This window comes from Lepidochelys kempii, chromosome 13 (assembly GCF_965140285.1).
Source record: "Lepidochelys kempii isolate rLepKem1 chromosome 13, rLepKem1.hap1, whole genome shotgun sequence".
In the NCBI taxonomy this organism is placed as follows: Eukaryota; Metazoa; Chordata; order Testudines; family Cheloniidae; genus Lepidochelys; species Lepidochelys kempii.
The window spans coordinates 34006637-34027960 of record NC_136392.1 but is presented as its reverse complement, the minus strand read 5'-3'; the positions used below and the strand labels follow the sequence as shown (position 1 = coordinate 34027960).

The window sequence follows — 21324 nt, the reverse complement described above, 5'->3', positions numbered from 1 at the left end:
CCAAAGTCCCTTCAATACCAGTCCGTGTCCATCCCACCTGATTCTGGATCTGTGAGGGGCTCCCCACCCTTTGGAGGTGCTTTCTGTCCATGGACCTCCAGCTGGGCTAGACAAACCCATCACAGCTGAGCCAGCACCCTTAGCTCCACTCCAGATGTGCACAGCTGCAAGGGGCACAAGATCCCAGTTAGGTTCAGCACCAGCTGTGCAGCAGGTGACCTAGCTGGGCGTCTTCTTGCCCCATGTGCTGTGGGTTTCCAGGAACTGGTGACTGCAGAAGTCACCCTGCTGCAGCAGCTGGGGCTGGAGACGGGATCTGGGGTTAGATGGACCTCGGGGTCTGAGCTGGTCTGACAATCCCTATGTTCCTGTTTAGATGAGCCAACTGAGTCCCTGGCACAGGATCCAGGGTAAGACTCTCAACCTGGTCAACGCCATTTGGTCCCCTCTGAACACAGCCAATAGAGTCAATGTCTCCAGGGCTCCCTCTGTCCTGTGCAGCCTGGACCTATGCAGGCTTTGGGGGAGGGATAGCTCAGTGGTTTCAGCATTGGCCTTCCACACCCAGGGTCGTGAGTTCAATCCTTCAGGGAGCTATTTAGGGATTGGGGCAAAAATTGGGGATTGGTCCTGCTTTGAGCAGGGGGTTGGACTAGACTGTCTGTGCTCTACAGACCCATAGTGTCCTACCTGTCCCTCCATCTCTGCACTGAGCCTGGTGTCTGAAGGCAGATACTAACAAGGCCATGTCACTGGCTGACTATTAGCCACACTGCCCACTAGATGTGCGGATGGAGAAGGGGGGGTCGGTGCAAGCTCCATCCATGGCTCAGCTCTGTCCCAGACGTGCACAGCTCCAGGCAGGGCTGAGCTGGGCCAGTGCCCAGATGTTCTGCTGCCCCAGCTGTGGAGGGCACCTGGCTGCCGTGGGACAGGCAACGTATGTCTGTGAGCCTGCGGCTCCTGAAGGTGCCAACTGGAAACCGGAGCCCTCCTAGTGAAAGACTGGGATGGGGAATGAGACCCAGGGATCCGGGACAGCATCACTAGGGGACCCTGCACCTCCCAGCCCCCAGACGGAGGGATCTGGGACTGAGGTCTGTGGCACGACAGTCACTGTTGTCACAGGGTGACAAAGTAGGACATTTCTGTCATATTTTAATGACTCCCAGACATGCCTCCGTTTCCCTGTGCACTTTGCATTGCTGCCCAGTGGGGCACCCACCTGGCTCCTGGAGGACTGCAGGAGCCAGAGGTGTGGGTGTCCCTTGGCTGTCTGGAGGGGATGGCTGGGTCATTAAAGAACTGATTGAAACTGCCCCAAATCACCAGAGGATCAGGAAAGAAAAGGAGACCCCCCGCAAAGACTGAGCCATTGACACCTGTCCACAGGAAGCCCTGGAGCATGTGAACTCAGCCGGAGAAGAAGGGAAAAGGTATCAGGGGATGGGAAAGGGCCTGTTCTCTGGAGGGAGTCAGCAGCCCCCCATGGGGACTAAGGACAAAGAGCCAGAAATGAAGTTCAGCCCCCTTTGGCTGGGCCGTGGCACTGGCAGGGCCGGGATGAGCCATGGCTTCACCTCTGCCTCTCCAGGCTGACCTAGGGACATCCAGGTGATGAAGCTATAAGGAAAGTGCAACCCTGCCTCCATCCCACCATCCTGATCCCCGTCCAAAGCCCCCACCCCATTCCCTGATCCCTAGATCCTCCCATTACCTATTCCTCCCAGATCCCTCCCTGACCCCGCCCCCATGAACCCCTCTCTCTCCTGCTCCCTTCACTCTCCTTGTACCTGCCCCACCCCCATCTCCCCAGACCTCCTCCCTACCCCCCACCCCAGCTTCCTCTCCCTCCCACCCCTGCCCCCGGGCCCCGCCCTCTGCACGGGCCCCGGGGCTCTGAGCCTGGCCACTGGCCGCGAAGGGGTTAACCAGGGGCTTTGTCAATGTCCCGGGAATGGGGCGCGGGCCCTTTAAATCCCAGCCCCTCTCCTTTCCCCGCTTCCTTCCCGGCCCAGGAAGCTGCGCATGCGTGTCCGGGCCTGGAGAGCCGTGGGCCAGAGAGTCCCTCCACGCGCATGCGCGCCCATCTGTGGCCATGCGCGTGCTAGTGGGTGAGTGGAGCGCGCTGCAGGGGCCGAGTATGGGGTGGTTGGGTGGCAGGGGACAGCAATTAAGCGAGGCGTTAATTGCAGGGCTAATGCGGTTGCGCGTGTTCCCCAGCGCCTGGGCTTGGATGTGCGTCCGGTTTGGGAGCTGAGCTCCACCTAGCCGCGGGGAGATGGGGCTGGCACTAAATCTCCCCTCCCCCCCCGTAAGGCTTCCTCATGCACCAGGGCGCTGGGGTGAAATGGGGCTGCAGTCAGGAGTGAGGGGCACCGGCAGAGCTCGGGAGGCAGGGCTGGGCTAGCAGGTGGCTGCGGGTCGGGAGTGGGGGCACTGGCAGAGCTGGTGGGGAGCCCAGGGTTGGGCTGGCAGGGGGCTGTAGGTCGGGAGTGAGGGGCACCAATCCTTGAAAGTGTCTATTTAAATCAGGAGGTGGGACCGGCTTTGTGGGCGGAGCCTTGACCCAGCTGTTGAGGAGCCGAGGGCACGAGGTGACCCATGTCTCTCGCCATCTGGGGCCAGACCGGATCAGCTGGGTAGGTGATTGGGGAAGGGGGGTGACTCCAGGATAATTGGGCTCATAGGAGCAGCCACAGAGGTGCAGGGGGTTAGGAGCCCAGTGGCCCACGTTTAGGTTCGCTCCCCGTCCTGGGAATTAGTACTCAGCCCTAAGACTCCAGGCTGGTCCTAGTGGCATTGCTCCAGCTGTTCCTCCCTGGGGGCTGCCAACTGATGTGCCTAGACTAATTCTGCCCCTGCTTTCCCTGCCAATTTAGGACTCCAGAACCCTGCCTGGTTTTGCCAGACGCGTATGTCGGTTACAAACACAGACACAGGTCTCAACCATGTCCTACAAACTGCAGGCTTAACTGAAAGCAGCTTAAGAAATGTTCTTGTCTCTAACAATCTCTAACAGATGCCCAACTCCCAATAGGGTTCAACGCCCAAATAGATTATGAGTTTACCCTGTATAAGCTTTATACAGGGTAAACTCATAAATTGTTTGCCCTCTATAATATTGATAGAGAGAGATGCACAGCTGTTCCCCCTTCCCCCCCCCCCAGGTATTAATACATGCTCTGGGTTAATTAATAAATAAAAAGTGATTTTATTAAATACAAGAAGTAGGATTTAAGTGATTCTAAGTATTAACAGACAGAACAAAGTGAATTACCAAGCAAAATAAAATAAAACACACAAGCCTATGCCCAATACAGTAAGAAGCTGAATAAAGATAAAATCTCACCCTTATGTTCCAATAAGCCTCTCTTACAGACTAGTCTCCTTCTAGGCTGGGTCCAGCAATCACTCACACCCCTTGTAGTCACTGTCCTTTGTCCCAGTTTCTTTCAGGTATCCTTGGGGGTGGAGAGGCTATCTCTTGAGCCGGCTGAACACCAAATGGAGGGTTCTCCAAGAGGTTTAAATAGACTTTCTCTTCTGGGTGGACACCCCTCCCTGCCCCTGTGTACGATCCAGCTACAAAAAGGAGTTTTGAAGTCACATGGGCAAGTCACATGTTCATGCGTGACTGAGTTCCTTACCGTCCAAGCCAGATTCCTGGGAAAAGCTCAGATGTGGATTGGTGCCTCCAAGTTCATTGTTTGCTTAAGTGTTTCTTGATTGAGTACTTCCTGAGAATAGTCTTTTCTCAGGAAGCTGACCAACTGCTTCACTGAGGCTGCTTAAAATTAAACAAGTAGATAGCCAATATTCATAACGTTGAATACAAAAATCATACATGCATACAAATAGGATAAATATATTCAGTAGATCATAACCTTTACAGAGATATGTTACATGGCATATGTAGCATAAAACATATTCCAGTTAGGTCTTATATACATTCAGAAGCGTATTCCCATAAAGCATTATGGGGTGTAACGTCACACTCGTATTGTGCTGGGTTATATCAGAGCCATCTACCCTCACGGTCCAGGGCATAGCCTTCAGGGATCAGGAAGGAGCTGGCTTAGTGCAGCAGAGCAGGGTGAGATTAACCAGGGGCATATGTGAGTGAGGGGCTGGTCCAGGGTATGAGGGGAGACTGGACTGGCTTGGTTTAGGGGCTCAGTAGGGGCGAGTGGGGAGTCTGAGCTGTGTTGAATACCATTTCTCTCCTGTCTCCCCAGGATGAATTGGCCCGCTCCGGCCTGCCCCCTTGTGATGCTGCGGTGAACTTGGCTGGTGAGAATGTTCTCAACCCCCTTCGCAGGTGTGTCCGGAGCTTTGGGCGTGCTGGGGGAGAATAATCCCTGTAACAACCCATATAGCGTCCCTTCCGTGAAGGACAGAAATGGGGATGACTCGGTCTCTCCCTGTTCTCCCGTACTACCCATAATGCAGTGGAGGTGGGGCAGGACGGAAGGGTTGTATTTTGCAAGTTGGGGATGAATTGGGGTTGAAACATAATTGTCACTAGGAACCTTCCTTCTCAGAGGTCTTGTTTCCAGGGGGAAGCATTAGGAGAGTGCACTAGTGGGGTATAAAGAGTGTTGCCCAATGTCTGGCCTGTCTTGTGACAATGATGCCAGCAGCCCCATCACACCTACCCTAGGCACCCACCCAACTGTCTCCCACATAGTGGAACCAGCACCTTCCAATCACCCAACTGTCATCCCCCAAAACTCCCAGTTCCCCCCACTCTCCCTGAGACAGGGAGCCTTTTTCACCTACTTCTGGGTAGTGTGTGTGGGAGAGGGTCCTGCCTCCCATTGCTCTGGGGCATGGTGATTTGTGTCGCTCCCCTGTACTACCTGGGGGAGGGCAGGGGAATGGGTGGCTCTCCTTTAGGTACTGCAGAGGGGGCTTGGTCAGAATGTGAAACTTCTGCTAGGAAACTTTCTCCTCCCGGGTCATTATTTCTGGGGGAAGGTTTAGTGGGGTGCACGGTACGGTATAAATAGCTGCTTGTTGGGCTGGGATTGGCAGAGGAGAATGGGGGGGGTGATTGGGCATCACCCCTTTGTGCTCTCTCCACCTGCAGGTGGGATGATCCCTTCCGCAGGGTTGTGGTCACCAGCCGGGTGGCGACCACCAAGACCTTGGCTAAGGCCATCGCCGAGGCCGAGAGGCCGCCCCATGCCTGGGTCCTCGTCACTGGCGTAGGTATTTATTGTGCATGGCCAGAGTGCAACTCTCACCATCCTGTCCCATGGTATCCCCCCACCAGGTGGAAATAGTCCCTGGGAAGTGACCAGGAAGAGTGTGGCCTCTGGAGGTTACTGGGCTGCTGAGGGGACAGGAGAAATAGTCCCTAGGTGCAGCACAACCACCCATAACAGCATTGTGTCCGTCTGCTACAGAGAGGAAATAGTCCCTGTGGTGCGTCATTGTTGCACAGCTTTCGCCACTGAGAGAAAATAGTCCCCATTCATGAGAGGACACATCACAGCACCTTGTGGAACAATTGTGCTTCCACCATTGCACAGAGGAAAATAGGCCCCGAGGAAAAATAGGCCCTGGGTAGAGCACACATTGCACATCCTTCCGCACCTGAGCGGATATACCGTCCCCCCTCTAGTGCAAGACAAAGTGCGGCCCTGTGTGGCACTGGTGTTCTTCCACCACTAGGGAGGAGGGAAAATTGGCCTGGGGTGCAGCACAGTCTATCATGACACATTGTGATCCTTCTGCTGCAGAGGAGGGGGAAATAGTCCCTCCTCTTGTCCTTGAGGTACAAAGCACAACTCTGGTGACACTGATGTTCTTCCACCATTGGGAAGAGATGGAAAAATAGTCCCCTGGCCAAATAAAACCTCCTGTGGAACTGTCCTTCCACCACCGAGAGAAGAAAATTTGCTTTGTAAGAGAAGGAGCCCAGCCCCCATGACATCAATGCGCTTCTGCCATTGGAGCAGGAGGGAAAATAGTCATGTTCCTCCCCGTCGCCAGGTGCAATTGCTGCAGGAGAGGGAGGGATATCAATGAGGGGTAGGGCTATGTGCACTGGCAGCACTACAGTTCCCTGCCCATTGCCTGGCAGGGTATTACCGCCCCAGCCCCACGGCTGAGTACACTGAGGAGAGTCCCGGCGGTGACTTCGACTTCTTCTCGCGCCTGGTGAGCGCCTGGGAGGCAGCGGCTAAAATCCCCGGGGACGGCACGCGCCAGGCGGTGGTGAGATCTGGTGCGTCGGGGCATGGGGCCTTTCCCCTCAAGGGGGCACCAGATGCTATCTGACCTCATGGCGGAGACTGGCTGGCTCGGGGGGGGGCAGGGCATGGGGCCTGTCCCCTCTAGGGATCACTGGCTTCCATCTGACCTCAGGGCAGGCACTAGCTGGCTCATGGAGGTGGGGAATGAGACACGGGCCCTTTCTCCTCTAGGGGATGTTGGCTCCCATCCGGCCCCAGGGTGGGTACTGGCTGGCTCAGGGGGGTGGGGAATGGAGCACGGGGTTTTTCCCCTTGGGGGCACTGGCCCCAAGGCTGGCTTGGGCTGGGAGACTGTGGCTGGCTTGGGGAGGGAGGCGTGGCTGGCTGTCTCCAGGGTCTCTCTCTGACTTTCCTCTTCCTGCAGGTGTGGTGCTGGGGAAGGGCGGAGGCGCCGTCTCCCAGATGCTCTGGCCTTTCCGGCTGGGCCTGGGGGGCCCCGTGGGCTCCGGCCTCCAGCCCTTCCCATGGATCCACGTCCGGGACGTGGCTGGTGTTGTGTGCCACGCTCTGGAAACGGAGGGTGTCCACGGGGTTCTCAACGGGGTCTCCCCAGCTTCACCCAGCACCTCCAATGCCGATTTCGCCCGGGAGCTGGGCTCAGCCCTGGGGCGCCCGGCCCTGCTGCCCCTGCCCAGCTGGGCGGTGCGGGGCGTCTTTGGCGCTGAGCGGGCCGTCATGCTGCTGGAAGGCCAGCGGGTGGCGCCAAAACGCACTCTGGAGAGTGGCTACTGCTTCGTGTACCCCGACCTGCCCTCTGCCCTGCGGGACATTGTGTCCTGAGCGGCTGAGGGGGAGTTGATCCCAGTGCCCTGAGGACCCTCCTCTTCTGGGGAATCACCCCAGTGGGAGCCTCACCCCCCCCCCGAGACCCCTAATCTCTGGCTCCCACAGCCCAGCTCTGAGCTTCCCAGCTGTCTTAGCCTGAACTTTGTGGGGTCCATCATGAGCCATCCCCAGTATCCCTCCAATACTCCCCAGCCTCTTGCTGGGGGTCACCCCATTCTTAGCCTCCCCAGCCCCCTTCTCTGAGTGGGAATGCTCCCTTCTGAGCCCCTCCAGAAATCACCCCTCCCCAGCCCTTCGGGGGGGGGCACCCCCCTCTGACTTTCCTGCCCTGCCCCCATCTGTGCTGCACTGACAGTGTGTTCAGGTGGTTTTCAAGCTCCTGGTCCTTTATGGAGCTGAGGTTCTGCAGCAATGGCTGCTGGGAATTGCAGTTTTTGGCTGCACTGCAGCCTCCCCTCCCTCCCACCCTGTATACAACCTTGTCCAGTTTGCAATAAACTGCTGGTGAGTCAATCGCTGTTGTTTGCAGGGAGTGGGGGCGGGGGGAGGGAGGTCACTAGGTCGATGGTGGTGCTTAGGGCTGAGGGGGGGATTCAGAGGCTGCACTGTCCTCATACAGTCAGTGCTGACCCCAGTTGCGTGCAGTGGGAGAGACCAGGCAGTGAATGGGACCCAGCTGTCCAGGAGGATAGTGCAGGGTGCTCATCCTTAGGGGGGGCTGATAGGTCGTAGGGCGGAGAGAGGGAAGGGGAGCCAGGAGTCTGGGAGGGCAATGCAGGGCCTTTGCCGCTAGGGGGGTCTCATGGCTCTTAGGGGAGGAATGAGGAAGGTGCCTCGGAACAACCATGGGGCTCATGTACAAGGGAGAGGGCTGAGTCAAGTGGAGATGAGGGCTGGCTGGGCTCTGGGGACCAGACAGTAGCTTCCTGGCCGGGGGTGTGGGTCTGGGTACCCCAGTGTGGGGCTCTTTTGGTTATTCCTATGTGGGCATAACAGCCTCCATGCAAGTGGTTGTACCGCTATAACTGTAGAGGTGAAATTGCATCTCTGACCCAAATAGTTATGCTGCCACCGACTCTGGCTGTGGTTCTGGCCTTGTTTTCATGCCTCAGAAAACAATGGAGAAGGCGTGCCAGAATGCTGCCCGTGTAAAATACAAGTGTTGATCTGTTCCTTTGGAACACCTCGGCCGACACCTCTTTGAACTGTCCCCTGGCGTCTCTCACTGTCCCTTGTGTGTTTCAGTTTGCTTTTGCTGATGGAAATTTCTGCTGGCATTATTGTTTTGTGGAAAATGTATATTCCACAAATCCCCATTTTCCAACAGGAAACCATGGTTCAACTTTTTTCCTCACTGCCCTAATGTAACAGTAAGCCATGGGGTAAATAATGAAAGGCTTAGTTCCTGCAGACAGGCTGCATTCTCCTCTAGATCTCTGTGCAATCATTCCCCCTGGCAAATGAGTGCTCCACTGTGCATCAAGGGGACTGTGCATATGTAGTCCTGAGTTTATCCCCCACCCCAGAGGCTGTAATTAAACATAGTGAGTATCTCTCTTTGACTTGAGAAGAGAGCCAAAGCTCAAGGCCTAGCCAGTTGTATCCATTAGGGGTATTTTCTGGGATGCACTCTAGTTTATTTCCAAAGATAATCCATCAAGTCCTCTTTCCCTGAACACAGCTGCAGTTAGTGCTTCCGTTTGCTGCTCCAAATCAGCCTTTCCAGCTGGCGCCTCTGTTACTGTCTGCTTGGCCTTCTTTCTGCCCCTTCTCCCTCGTGCACAGACAAAACCTGTATCACCAAGCAAAGCCCTAGCCCCTGCCTGGGAAATCTATTGAGCTGCTTCTGCTCTAGCTTTTCTATGTGCCTGTGTTTTGGATTCTACTGCTGTTGTGTCAGCCACTCAACTGCAATGGCTTCTTTACATTGATCCTGCATGAAAGGTAATGCCCCACCCATCGCTACAAGGTTTAACGATGGGACGATCGAGGTGCTAGAGGAGTACTCAAGGAAGACAAGGCTATTGCAGAGAAGCTAAATGAATTTTTTGCATCATTCTTTACTGTAGAGGATGTGAGGGAGATTCCCACACCTGAGCCATTCTTTTTAGGTGACAAATCTGAGGAACTGTCCCAGATTGAGATATCATTAGTGGATGTTTTGGAATAAATTGATAAACAGAAGTAAGTCACCAGGACCAGATGGGATTCACCCAAGAGTTCTGAAGGAATTCAGATATGAAATCTTAGAACTACTAACTGTGGTATGTAACGAATCACTTAAATCAGCCATACCTGATGACTGGAGGATAGCTAATGCAACACCGATTTTTTTTATTTTTTTTTTTAAGTCTCCAGAGGCAATCCTGGCAATTACAGGCCAGTAAGGCTGACTTCAGTACCAGACAAATTGTTTGAAACTATAGTAAACCACAGAATTATTACACAGACTGATGAATATAATTTGTTGGGGAAGAATCAACAAGGGTTTTAGTAAAGGGAAATCATGTCTCACCAATCTACTAGAATTCTTTGGAGGGGGTCAACAAGCATGTGGACAAGGGAGATCCAATGGATATAGTGTACTTGGACTTTCAGAAAGCCTTTGACAAGGTGCCTCACCAAAAGCTCTTAAACAAAGTAAGCAGTCATGGGGTAAGACGGAAGGTCCTCTCATGGATTGGTAACTGGTTAAAAGATAGGAAACAAAGGGTAGGAATAAATGGCCCGTTCTCAGAATGGAGACAGGTAAATAGTGGTGTCCCCCAGGGGTCTGTATTGGGACCAATCCTAGTTAACATAATCATAAATGATCTGGGAAAGGGTAAAGAGTGAGGTGGCAAAGTGTTAAGATGATACAAAATTACAAGGGTAGTAAAGTCCAAAGCAGACTGTGAAGAATTGCAAAGGGATCTCACAAAACTGGGTGACTGGGAGGAAAATGGCAGATGCAAAGTAATGCACGTTGGAAAACATAATCCCAACTATACATATAAAATGATGGGTTCTAAATTAGCTGTTACCACTCGTATAGTTCTCTGTAAACATCCACTCAATGTGCAGCGGGAGTCAAGAAAGCTAACAGAATGTTGGGAATCATTAAGAAAGGGATAGGTAAGACACAAAGTATCATAATCATAGAAGTATAGGACTGGAAGGGACCTTGGGAGGTCTTTTATTCTAGTCCCTGCACTCAAGGCAGAACTAAGTATTAAGTATAATCTCAATATAAATCCATGATATGCCCACACTTTGACTGCTGCATGCAGTTCTAGTCACCCCATCTCCACAAATGGATGGGAAATTAAAAATGTGCAGAGAAGGGCAACAAAAATGATCAGGGGTATGGAACAGCTTCTGTTTGAGGAGAGATTTTACAAGGTTGTAACTGTTCAGTTTAGGATGACTAAGGGTGGAGATATGATAGAAGTCTATAAAATTGGGAATGGCGTGGAGAAAGTGAATAAGGAAGTGCTATTTACCCCTTCCCATAACACAAGTGTAATATGAAGAGAGAGCCTGAACCATGGGGCCTGGTACAAGGCCTAAGGCCTGAACTAAAGTCAGGCCCTGTTACAAAGCAGAGGCCTTCTTGCGGGGTCACTGTCCGGAACAGGAACATGGCTGGTGTTGTGAAAACACACGCATTGCTAGGTACTAAGTATTCATGTAAACACATTCCAGGAAGGTGGTACCAGAACACCCCGATAGCTAGTTTTGGTGGAAACACACGCCCCAAAGATGATATAGGGACACACTGACCCTTCTTAAAGATAAGGTCAGGCTGACAGGGTGATGGATAGAGATGTTTTGATCAAGTTAATTGTAACTTGTAACAACAGGTACAAGGAAAAGGGGGTAACTAACCACATCAGAGGGTCAATACATAGCTTGTTTGTATCAGTGCATAAAGAGGGGTCACAGAGGGGGTGTCTGTCCAGCGGAGGAGGGAATGGAAATTCCCACTGCTCACTGAGCTGGTCCACTGTAACATGCATGCATGTATTAGTGTACTACAGGACACAGATACCGTGCTTTTTCGGCAATAAACCTGTCTGGATGCCTTTGCCACTGCACTGAGTCTGTGGTCTCCTTGGGCAGTTCAATTGGAGGCTGCTCTATGGGCTACCTGTCCAGAGACTGTGCAGCATGCAGAGAGAACAGACACGCAGCCAACAACTGACACCAACAAGAACTAGGGGTCACCCAATGAAATTAATATGCAGTAGGTTTAAAACAAACAAAAGAGAGTATTTCTTCACACAAGGCACAGTCAACCTGTGGAACTCTTTGCCAGAGGATGTTGGAAAGGCTGAGTGTATAACAGGGTTCAAAAAGAATTAAGTTTATGGAGGATAGGTCCATCAATGGCTATTAGCCAAGATGGTCAGGGATGCAGACCCATGCTCTGGGTGCCCCTAGCCTCTGACAGCCAGAAGCTGGGACTGGATGTCAGGGGATCACTCAATAATTGACCTGTTCTGTGCATTCCCTCTGGGGGACCTGGCATTGGCCACTGTCGGAAGACAAAAAGAAAAGGAGTACTTGTGGTACCTTAGAGACTAACAAATTTATTTGAGCATAAGCTTTCATGAGCTACAGCTCACTTCATCGGATGCATTCAGTGAAAATACAGTGGGGAGATTTATATACATAGAGAACATGAAACAATGGGTGTTACCATACACACTGTGATCACTTAAGAGTGATCACTTAAAGTGAGCTATTACCAGCAGGAGGGCAGGGGGTGAGGGAGACCTTTTGTAGTGATAATCAAGGTGGGCCATTTCCACTCCCAGTTTGCAAATTAATTCCAATTCAGCAGTCTCTTGTTGGAGTCTGTTTTTGAAGATTTTTGTTGAAGTATTGCCACTTTTAGGTCTGTTACTCTGAAACCTGACTTTTAGGTCTGTAATCCTTTATGTAGAGACGACCCATCACTCTCACAGATCTTGGGAGGCAGGCCAGTCCTTGCTTACAGACAGCCCCCCAACCTGAAGCAAATACTCACCAGCAACCACACACCACACAACAGAACCACTAACCCAGGAACCTATCCTTGCAACAAAGCCAGTTACCAACTGTGTCCACATATCTATTCAGGGGACACCATCATAGGGCCTAATCACATCAGCCACACTATCAGAGGCTCGTTCACCTGCACAGCTACCAATGTGATATATGCCATCATGTGCCAGCAATGCCCCTCTGCCATGTACATTGGTCAAACTGGACAGTCTCTACATAAAAGAATCAATGGACACGAATCAGACGTCAAGAATTATAACATTCAAAAACCAGTCGGAGAACACTTCAATCTCTCTGGTTACTCGATTACAGACCTAAAAGTGGCAATTCTTCAACAAAAAAACTTCAAAAACAGACTCCAAGGAGAGAGTGCTGAATTGGAATTAATTTGCAAACTGGATACAATTAACTTAGGCTTGAATAGAGACTGGGAGTGGATGGGTCATTACACAAGGTAAAACTATTTCCCCATGTTTATCCCCCCCCCCACCCCCCACTGTTCCTCAGACGTTCTTGTCAACTGCTGGAAATGGCCCACTTTGATTATCACTACAAAAGGTCCCTTCCCGCCACCCGACCTGCTCTCCTGCTGGTAATAGCTCACCTTAAGTGATCACTCTTGTTACAGTGTGTATGGTAACACCCATTTTTTCATGTTCTGTGTGTATATAAATCTCCCCACTGTATTTTCCACTGAATGCATCCAATGAAAGCTTATGCTCAAATAAATTTGTTAGTCTCTAAGGTGCCACAAGTCCTCCTTTTCTTTTTGCAAATACAGACTAACACGGCTGCTACTCTGAAACCTGTCGGAAGACAGAATACTGGGCTAGATACACCTTTGGTGGGACCCCATGTGACCATTATGTTCTTACCCCCGTCCCCATCAAGGAGCTAGTTTCAAATGAATGGGGTACTAGGAAGCCACATTTCCCTGGTGCCTCTGATAGTCTGGACCTGAAAACGATGGGACATTGTCTTTTTACTTAAACTGAAAATAACTGAACTCTTGCCCCACCCCCCCGCAAAGGTCGCTGTTGTGAACACCTGAGGACAGCATTTGGGGTGCTGGGAGATAAAGTGATGGGGAAAGATCATGCTTTGGAAAGCCACATGGCAACAGCTGTGCAACATCTGAAGCTCAGCACAATTGGGCTTGGTATTTCCAATCTTTGGTGCCTGAGTTACTGGAAGTGTTTCCCCTCTAGGGGATGCTGGCTTTGATCCGGCCCCAGGGCAGGGGCTGGCTGGCTGAGAGGGGCAGGGAGTGGGACAAGGGGCTTTTCCCCTCAAGGGGGTGCAGGCTCCCATCACCTCCTGAGCTCCCTTCCAACCCTGATATTCTATGATTCTATGACTGGGTGCAGCCCATCCATCTGCCCGACCCCTGGCCAGAAGCGCCCGTTGGCACCAGGTGCAATGTGTCTGGGTGGGGCCGGATGCAAGTTAATCCCCCTAAGTGCTTGGACGTGCTGCGGGAAGTGGCTCTGGAGGTGATGGCTGACGACGCGTGTGAACACAATTTGACCAAACCATATGACGCTGAGTCCATGATCTGCGCGGGGGATCCCAGAGGCAGGAGAGCCGCCCTGAAGGTAAAGATCCTGCCGGCCGGGGGGCGGCTGCTTTGGTATATTCTCTGGGAGCGGGGAGCGCTAAATTCAGATCTCCAGTGCTGAGGGCATGGAGGGAAGGTGTCGTTGGGCTGGGGATGGGGTTGGGAGGACTGTGAGTGTGACAGCGACGAGAGACGCACACAAGGCATTACTCCTCTGAGGCATGTTTCATTTCACAGGGTGATTTGGGGGGGCCCCTGGTGTGCGATGGGGTGCCCCAGGGCATTGTCTCATGGGGGCCGAGCAATGGGGCCTCTCCTCAAGTGTATGCAAGAGTCTCCCGGTTCGTCTCCTGGATATGGACAGTGATAAAACAGCTGAAGCCCTTAGATGCTCCTGGAATCTCGTCTCGGGCCTGAGCTGCCCAACTCCCACTGGTCCTGAGGCTGAGCTCGGGGGTCCTCTCACCAGGGATGGTGGGTGGAAAATGTAACTCTCTGGACCTGGGAGCCTTTCACAGCTGCTTCGCCCTGCTGCAGATGTCACCATGTCCAGGGCCGTCCTTATGCAAAGCATGCACCAAATTTCCTGGTGCCCTGTGCAGCTGCATGCTGCTCCAGCCCCTTCTCCAGCTCTTCCCCAGGGCCTCCGCCCTGCCTCTTCCCGCCCTGCCCCGCCCCACCCCTTCCCCACACCAGCCCCGCCTCTTCCCGCCTCTGCTCTGCCCCAGCCCCAGCCCCGCTCCCACTCCCCTGAGCTCTGCAGCCGGGCTGGGCCTGCACTAATCGGCGGCAGAAGTGCAGCGACCTGGCCTCAGCTGCACCATCGGTGAGTGCTGGGGGGTGGTTCCCCCTTGCCCCCCAAGCCAGCCCCGTCCCTCCCCCCTGTGGAGGCCTGGGGCCAGCCCCCACCACTCCCCCTCCTGCGGAGGCCTGGGGTCTGCCCTCCTGCTCACTTCTCCACGGAGGTCTGAGGCCCGACACCCCCCCCCACAGGGGTGGGGCTGCGTAGGGCCCCAGAATTACTAGGGATGGCCCTGACCATGTCCCTTGGTTCATCCTCTGCTGGGACTGAACTGGATCGCTCAGCATCAAACGCACATTCCTCTTCCTAACAGACCAGACTGATTAGTTCAAAGACTGGAGGCCGGAGGGGGCGGGGGTCAGGTTGGAATGTTCCACCCCAATCATTTTTCAACAGAAAATGCCCTAGCCACAAAACTGAAACTTTTCTCAGGGAAATATCCATTTTTTTGCCATTTCCCAGCCTGGTTTTCCACCAGGAAAGACTCAGCGAAATAGCTTGTTTTGGCTTCAGTCAACTTGAAACAAAACATTTTGGGGCAGCCAAATTGGACTGATTCATTTGGTGTCTGCTCAGCAGTGATCTGTGTCCCTGGCACATCTGCGGTGCCCTCCCTGTTAAAAATTTGCACCTTATTCCCAGTCCTAATTTGTCTAGCTTCAATTTCCAACCATTGGTTATGTTAGACCTTTCTCTGGTAGATAGAAGAGCCCATTGTTAAATATTTGTACCTCATGTAAATACTGACAGACTGTGACCAGGTCACTCCTGAAGCTAAATCAGTTGAGCTCCTGGAGTCTAGCAGTATAATGCATCTTTGAAGAGCTGGACTCCTGGCTGGATTACATCTCCCATAATGCACAAGTAATGATGGAGGGCACGTGACCAGGCTGCATCATAGGAAATGTAGTCCAGCTGGGAAGCCCAACCTGTAGAGGTGAATGGGGGCCCATTCTGTGTCCCCCAGGCACTGCAGTAGCTCAAGAGGACGCAGCCGAACATAGAGCCAACCTGAAATAAAATGTGCCAGCTGTCCTGGACAGGAATACTTCAGAACATTCCCTTTCAGACTCCAGTATTCCCCCAACTAGGGAGGAAGAGGAGAAATATTGACATATCTCATGGCAGGGAGTGTGCAAAGCAATGGCCAGGTGGTTTGGAGGAACTGTCGGGGACGTCTCAGGGGTCTGGGTTTTGACTCAATTTAAGATGGAAAATCTTGGTAAAAGTCGACACTGGCTCATTGAAAATAGCCACTGTGACTAAACCACTGTTTCCAGCTGTTTGATGTGCCTGTTTCTGATCAGACCTGGGTATCATGGGGGCCTGCCGGGTAGTGGAGAATCAGGCCCTGTCAGGGCTGTACTGAGCCGGGAGCTTGCTTGTTTGCTAAGAAATTACCCAGTGATGTGCTGGAACCAAATGCTGGAACCAAAGGCTAAAGAGGATCTTAGGGATAATGGTAGCATGACAAATGGGAATGAGGATATGGAGATAGATATTACCATATCTGAGGTAGAAGCGAAACTCAAACGGCTTAATGGGACTAAATCGGGGGGCCCAGATAATCTTCATCCAAGAATATTAAAGGAATTGGCACATGAAATTGCAAGCCCATTAGCGAGAATTTTTAATGAATCTGTAAACTCAGGGGTTGTACCGTATGACTGGAGATTTGCTAACATAGTTCCTATTTTTAAGAAAGGGAAAAAAAATGATCTGGGTAACTACAGGCCTGTTAGTTTGACATCTGTAGTATGCAAAGTCTTGGAAAAAATTTTGAAGGAGAAAGTAGTTAAGGACATTGAAATCAATGGTAAATGGGACAAAATACAACATGGTTTTACAAAAGGTAGATTGTGCCAAACCAACCTGATCTCCTTCTTTGAGAAAGTAACAGATTTTTTAGACAAAGGAAACACAGTGGATCTAATTTACCTAGATTTCAGTAAGGCATTTGATACCGTGCCACATGGGGAATTATTAGTTAAACTGGAAAAGATGGGGATCAATATGAAAATTGAAAGGTGGATAAGGAATTGGTTAAAGGGGAGACTACAGCAGGTCATACTGAAAGGTGAACTGTCAGGCTGGAGGGAGGTTACCAGTGGAATTCCTCGGGGATCAGTTTTGGGACCAATCTTATTTAATCTTTTTATTACTGACCTCAGCACAAAAAGTGGGAGTGTGCTAATAAAGTTTGCAGATGATACAAAGCTGGGAGGTATTGCCAATTTAGAGAAGGACAGGGATATCCTACAGGAGGATCTGGATGACCTTGTAAACTGGAGTAATAGTAATAGGATGAAATTTAATAGTGAGACATGTAAGGTCATGCATTTAGGGATTAATAACAAGAATTTTAGTTATAAGCTGGGGACGCATCAATTAGAAGTAACGGAGGAGGAAAAGGACCTTGGAGTATTGGTTGATCATAGGATGACTATGAGCCGCCAATGTGATATCGCCATGAAAAAAGCTAATGCGGTCTTGGGATGCATCAGGCGAGGTGTTTCCAGTAGAGATAAGGAGATTTTAGTACTGTTATACAAGGCACTGGTGAGACCTCACCTGGAATACTGTGTGCAGTTCTGGTCTCCCACATTTAAGAAGGATGAATTCAAACTAGAACGGGTACAGAGAAGGGCTACTAGGATGATCCAAGGAATGGAAAACCTGTCTTATGAAAAGAGACTCAAGGAGCTTGGCTTGTTTAGCCTAACGAAAAGAAAGTTGAGGGGAGATATGATTGCTCTCTATAAATATATCAGAGGGATAAATACCGGAGAAGGAGAGGAATTATTTAAGCTCAGTACCAATATGGACACAAGAACAAATGGATATAAACTGGTCATTGGGAAGTTTAGACTTGAAATTAGATGAAGGTTTCTAACCATCAGAGGAGTGAAGTTTTGGAATAGCCTTCCAAGGGAAGCAGTGGGGGCAAAAGATCTATCTGGCTTTAAGATTAAACTCGATAAGTTTATGGAGGAGATGGTATGATGGGATAACATGATTTTGGCAATTAATTGATCTTTAAATATTCATGGTAAATAGGCCCAATGGCCTGTGATGGGATGTTAGATGGGGTGGGATCTGAGTCCCTACAGAAAATTCTTTCCTGGGTATCTGTCTGGTGAATCTTGCCCATATGCTCAGGGTTTAGCTGATCGCCATATTTGGGGTCAGGAAGGAATTTTCCTCCAGGGCAGATTGGAAGAGGCCCTGGAGGTTTTTCGCCTTCCTCTGTAGCATGGGGCATGGGTCACTTGCTGGAGGATTCTCTGCTCCTTGAAGTCTTTAAAGCATGATTTGAGGACTTCAATAGCTCAGACATAGGTGAGAGGTTTTTTGCAGGAGTGGGTGGGTGAGATTCTGTGGCCTGTGTTGTGCAGGAGGTTGGACTAGATGATCATAATGGTCCCTTCTGACCTTAATATCTATGAATCTATGCTCAGATCCTTGTTCATTTCTGCCCATCCACTCCCCACATCTGCCCCAGTTGGTTAATTTCATTCGCTGCTTTCTAGACCTACAATGAGTAAAACCAAAGGTACAAAAATCTAGTGTCGCCTCGCTGGGAATCAAAGGGTCTCCCTGAGCCTGGAAGTCCAGAGCTGTCTCTCAAGCCACTCGGCATAACAAGGCTCTGGTTAGGGCCAGGACAGGGGGAGTGGGGGAAATTAACCCCCACCCCCAAAGGTCTGGAATAGCCCCCCGCCCGCTGCCCAAGGTGTCAGGGAACACAGCGAGAATTACAAGGAAAAGAGCTTTTTAAAAAAGAAAATCCTTTGACAAGCTACAGAGGGGCATAGAGAATGGGATTTCCAACTGGGGGGGGCAGCCTGCAACCTGGCCCTAGGGTGGGGGGCTGGCTGGCTCAGGGGGTGGGGAATGGGACATGGGGCCTTTCTCCTCTAGTGGGTGCTGGCTCCCACCTGCCCCCAGGGTGGGGACTGGCTGGCTTGTGGGGGGGAGGGCTGAGAATCAGACACACTTTCCCCCCATGGGGGGGGTGTCTGTGTGCAGTGGAGCTGTCATAGATGGGGGGATCTGGTCTCTCTGACCCACATTGCTCCCTCAGCTCACCCCCCCCCCCACAGAGGGTGGGGGACACCTGAGGAGGCCCAAGGGGCTGGGTTCTCATCAAACCCCAGCCCCCACCACAACACTGCCAAGCCAGGGCGAGGGAGATGTTTCAGAAAAAAAACCCCAGCTTCTGGAGTCCTGTGATTTTCAGTTAACAAGGCCGGTTCTAGCCCTTGGGGTGGCCCAGAAATGCCTGAAACCGTGACCCTGAAAGGTTCGGAAAAACCAAAACCAAAGAAACTGAAGGCAAATAAAAAAGACCCGAAAACTGATGTGTCATAAAAACTCTTTTGCTTTTAAAGAAAATCTCCAGTGGTTTTTTTTCACGTGACTCATGATTTTTTAAGAAGTGGGGTTGGCCCTGCTAAAGTTCTCTGTGGTATTATTCATTAGGTGTATTACGGTAATGTTGGAGTGTGGGGGCGGGGCAGTTATAGACCAGCCCCATATTGTGCTAGGGCCTGTACATTATTTATCAGGAGTATTACGGTAGCACAGAGGGCAGGGGCGGGGTCAGGGGACTCTGTAGGAGGCACCGTGCTGTAGGGAACAGAGAGGGGCTCAGTAGGGGGCGCCATGCTGCAGGCGGGGCTGAGCAGGCAGCGCTGGGCTGCAGAGGGCCGGGGGGCTCAGTAGGGGGCACTGTATTGCAGAGGGCATACAGAAGGCTTGGTAGGCGGCACCGTGCTTCAGGGGGGCACTGAATCGCAGGGGGCTTAGTAGGGGGCGCCTTGCCACTGGGGACAGGGGGCTCAGTAGGGAACCGTGGATCTGCAAGATGTTCTGCCCACCCACCCCAGGGCAGCCAGCCACAAAGCCAGAAAGAGAACCCAGGCGTCCTGAGACCCAGTGCCCCTGCTCCGAGTCCACCCGCTCCTGCCGATGCCAGTGGCGCAGAGCCGGCCTTGCACAGCACCTGGGCAAACCAAGGCAATGAAATGGCTCCAGTGAAAAACTCCGTGAAGGTTACACGTGTACTGACAGTTGGTGGCTCGAAAGCGCTACCAGTTCCCCCCTGCACGTGACTGTGGTGTCGCCCGGTGGGGATGTACTTATACATCCCAAAATGCCATTGGCCTTCTTGGCAACAAGGGCACACTGCTGACTCATATCCAGCTTCTTGTCCACTGTCACCCCTAGGTCCTTTTCCGCAGAACTGCTGCCTAGCCATTCGGTCCCTAGTCTGTAGCGGTGCATTGGGTTCTTCCGTCCTAAGTGCAGGACCCTACACTTATCCTTATTGAACCTCATCAGATTTCTTTTGGCCCAATCCTCCAATTTGTCTAGGTCCCTCTGTATCCTATCCCTGCCTCCAGCGTATCTACCACTCCTCCGAGTTTAGTATCATCCGCAAATTTGCTGAGAGTGCAATCCACACCATCCTCCAGATCATTTATGAAGATATTGAACAAAACCGGCCCCAGGACCAACCCTTGGGGCACTCCACTTGACACCAGCTGCCAACTAGACATGGAGCCATTGATCACTACCCGTTGAGCCCGACAATCTAGCCAACTTTCTACCCACCTTATAGTGCATTCATCCAGCCCATACTTCTTTAACTTGCTGACAAGAATACTGTGGGAGACCATGTCAAAAGCTTTGCTAAAGTCAAGAAACAATACATCCACTGCTTTCCCTTCATCCACAGAACCAGTAATCTCATCATAGAAGGCGATTAGATTAGTCAGGCATGACTTGCCCTTGGTGAATCCATGCTGACTGTTTCTGATCACTTTCCTCTCATCTAAGTGCTTCAGGATTGATTCCTTGAGCTCCATGATTTTTCCGGGGACTGAGGTGAGGCTGACTGGCCTGTAGTTCCCAGGATCCTCCTTCTTCCCTTTTTTAAAGATGGGCACTACATTAGCCTTTTTCCAGTCATCTGGGACCTCCCCCAATCGCCATGAGTTTTCAAAGATTATGGCCAATGGCTCTGCAATCACAGCCGCCAATTCCTTTAGCACTCTCGGATGCAGTGCATCCGGCCCCATGGACTTGTGCACGTCCAGCTTTTCTAAATAGTCCCGAACCACTTCTTTCTCCACAGAGGGCTGGCCACCTACTCCCCATGCTGTGCTGCCCAGCGCAGCAGTCTGGGAGCTGACCTTGTTCGTGAAGACAGAGGCAAAAAAAGCATTGAGTACATTAGCTTTTTCCACATCCTCTGTCACTAGGTTGCCCCCCTCATTCAGTAAGGGGCCCACACTTTCCTTGGCTTGCATCCCTGTCCTGAGCTGAGCTAACAGCTTACCAGCTGAGACAACCGAGCAGAGAAACAAGAGCCAGGCGGAGACCAGAGCGGGATGGGCCCTCCCAGGAGCCATTAGGAAACAGGATGGGACGGCAGCTCTGCAGAGTGGGGAGTCGGGTTGGGACCCCCAGGCTGGAGAGATCCAGGGCAATCTGCACCGAGCTCGCTGCCACTGTGACAGGAAACACCTGCAAGGAAACCCAGGCCCACAAACCAACGTGGATCCACCCGTCCAGCCCCTCCCTGCCAGTGAGGGGCAGGGGGTGGGGTGGGGCTGGCATCAGACGTTGCTGGGCAGACGGGTTGTGGATGTGTCAAAACAGCATCCGCCCGGTGCCTGGGCTTAACTCTGCGTGTGGAGGCATGAACCGCAACATGCCCACGCCCAGTGCCACTTCTGCCCAGCAGTGGCGGATCGTGCCTGTCAGCTTCCCAGTGGAGGAGAAGCCAGCAGTGGGGAGCTGGGGCGGGGGGGGGGCGTTTCCTTAGTGCAGCTGGCTCAGGGACACTGCAAGAACCAGACCTGGGCCAGAGGTGGTCAGAA

General features: G+C 51.9%; 1 protein-coding gene across 3 annotated transcripts; it reads left to right on the top strand.

Moving 5' to 3' along the window:
• The first annotated feature begins 2040 nt into the window (after positions 1–2040).
• On the top strand, positions 2041–7562 carry SDR39U1 (short chain dehydrogenase/reductase family 39U member 1). Of its 3 annotated transcripts, none has more exons than XM_073310126.2 (6): positions 2041–2114; positions 2536–2642; positions 4239–4321; positions 5093–5214; positions 6092–6168; positions 6628–7562. In XM_073310126.2, exons 1-6 carry the CDS (start codon positions 2099–2101, stop codon positions 7060–7062), a joined length of 840 nt encoding a protein of 279 aa, XP_073166227.2. In that variant the 5' UTR covers positions 2041–2098; the 3' UTR covers positions 7063–7562. The 3 variants fall into 3 exon arrangements, with proteins under 3 accessions (XP_073166227.2, XP_073166226.2, XP_073166228.2); XM_073310125.2 differs by having other exon boundaries at positions 6092–6235; XM_073310127.2 differs by lacking the exon at positions 6092–6168.
• The last annotated feature ends 13762 nt before the right edge of the window (positions 7563–21324 follow it).

Coding starts and splice junctions, on each gene's coding strand:
- SDR39U1 (XM_073310125.2), top strand. Junction 2,643..4,238: donor GGCCAGACCGGATCAGCTGG/GTAGGTGATTGG, acceptor CTGTCTCCCCAG/GATGAATTGGCCCGCTCCGG. Junction 4,322..5,092: donor GTTCTCAACCCCCTTCGCAG/GTGTGTCCGGAG, acceptor CTCCACCTGCAG/GTGGGATGATCCCTTCCGCA.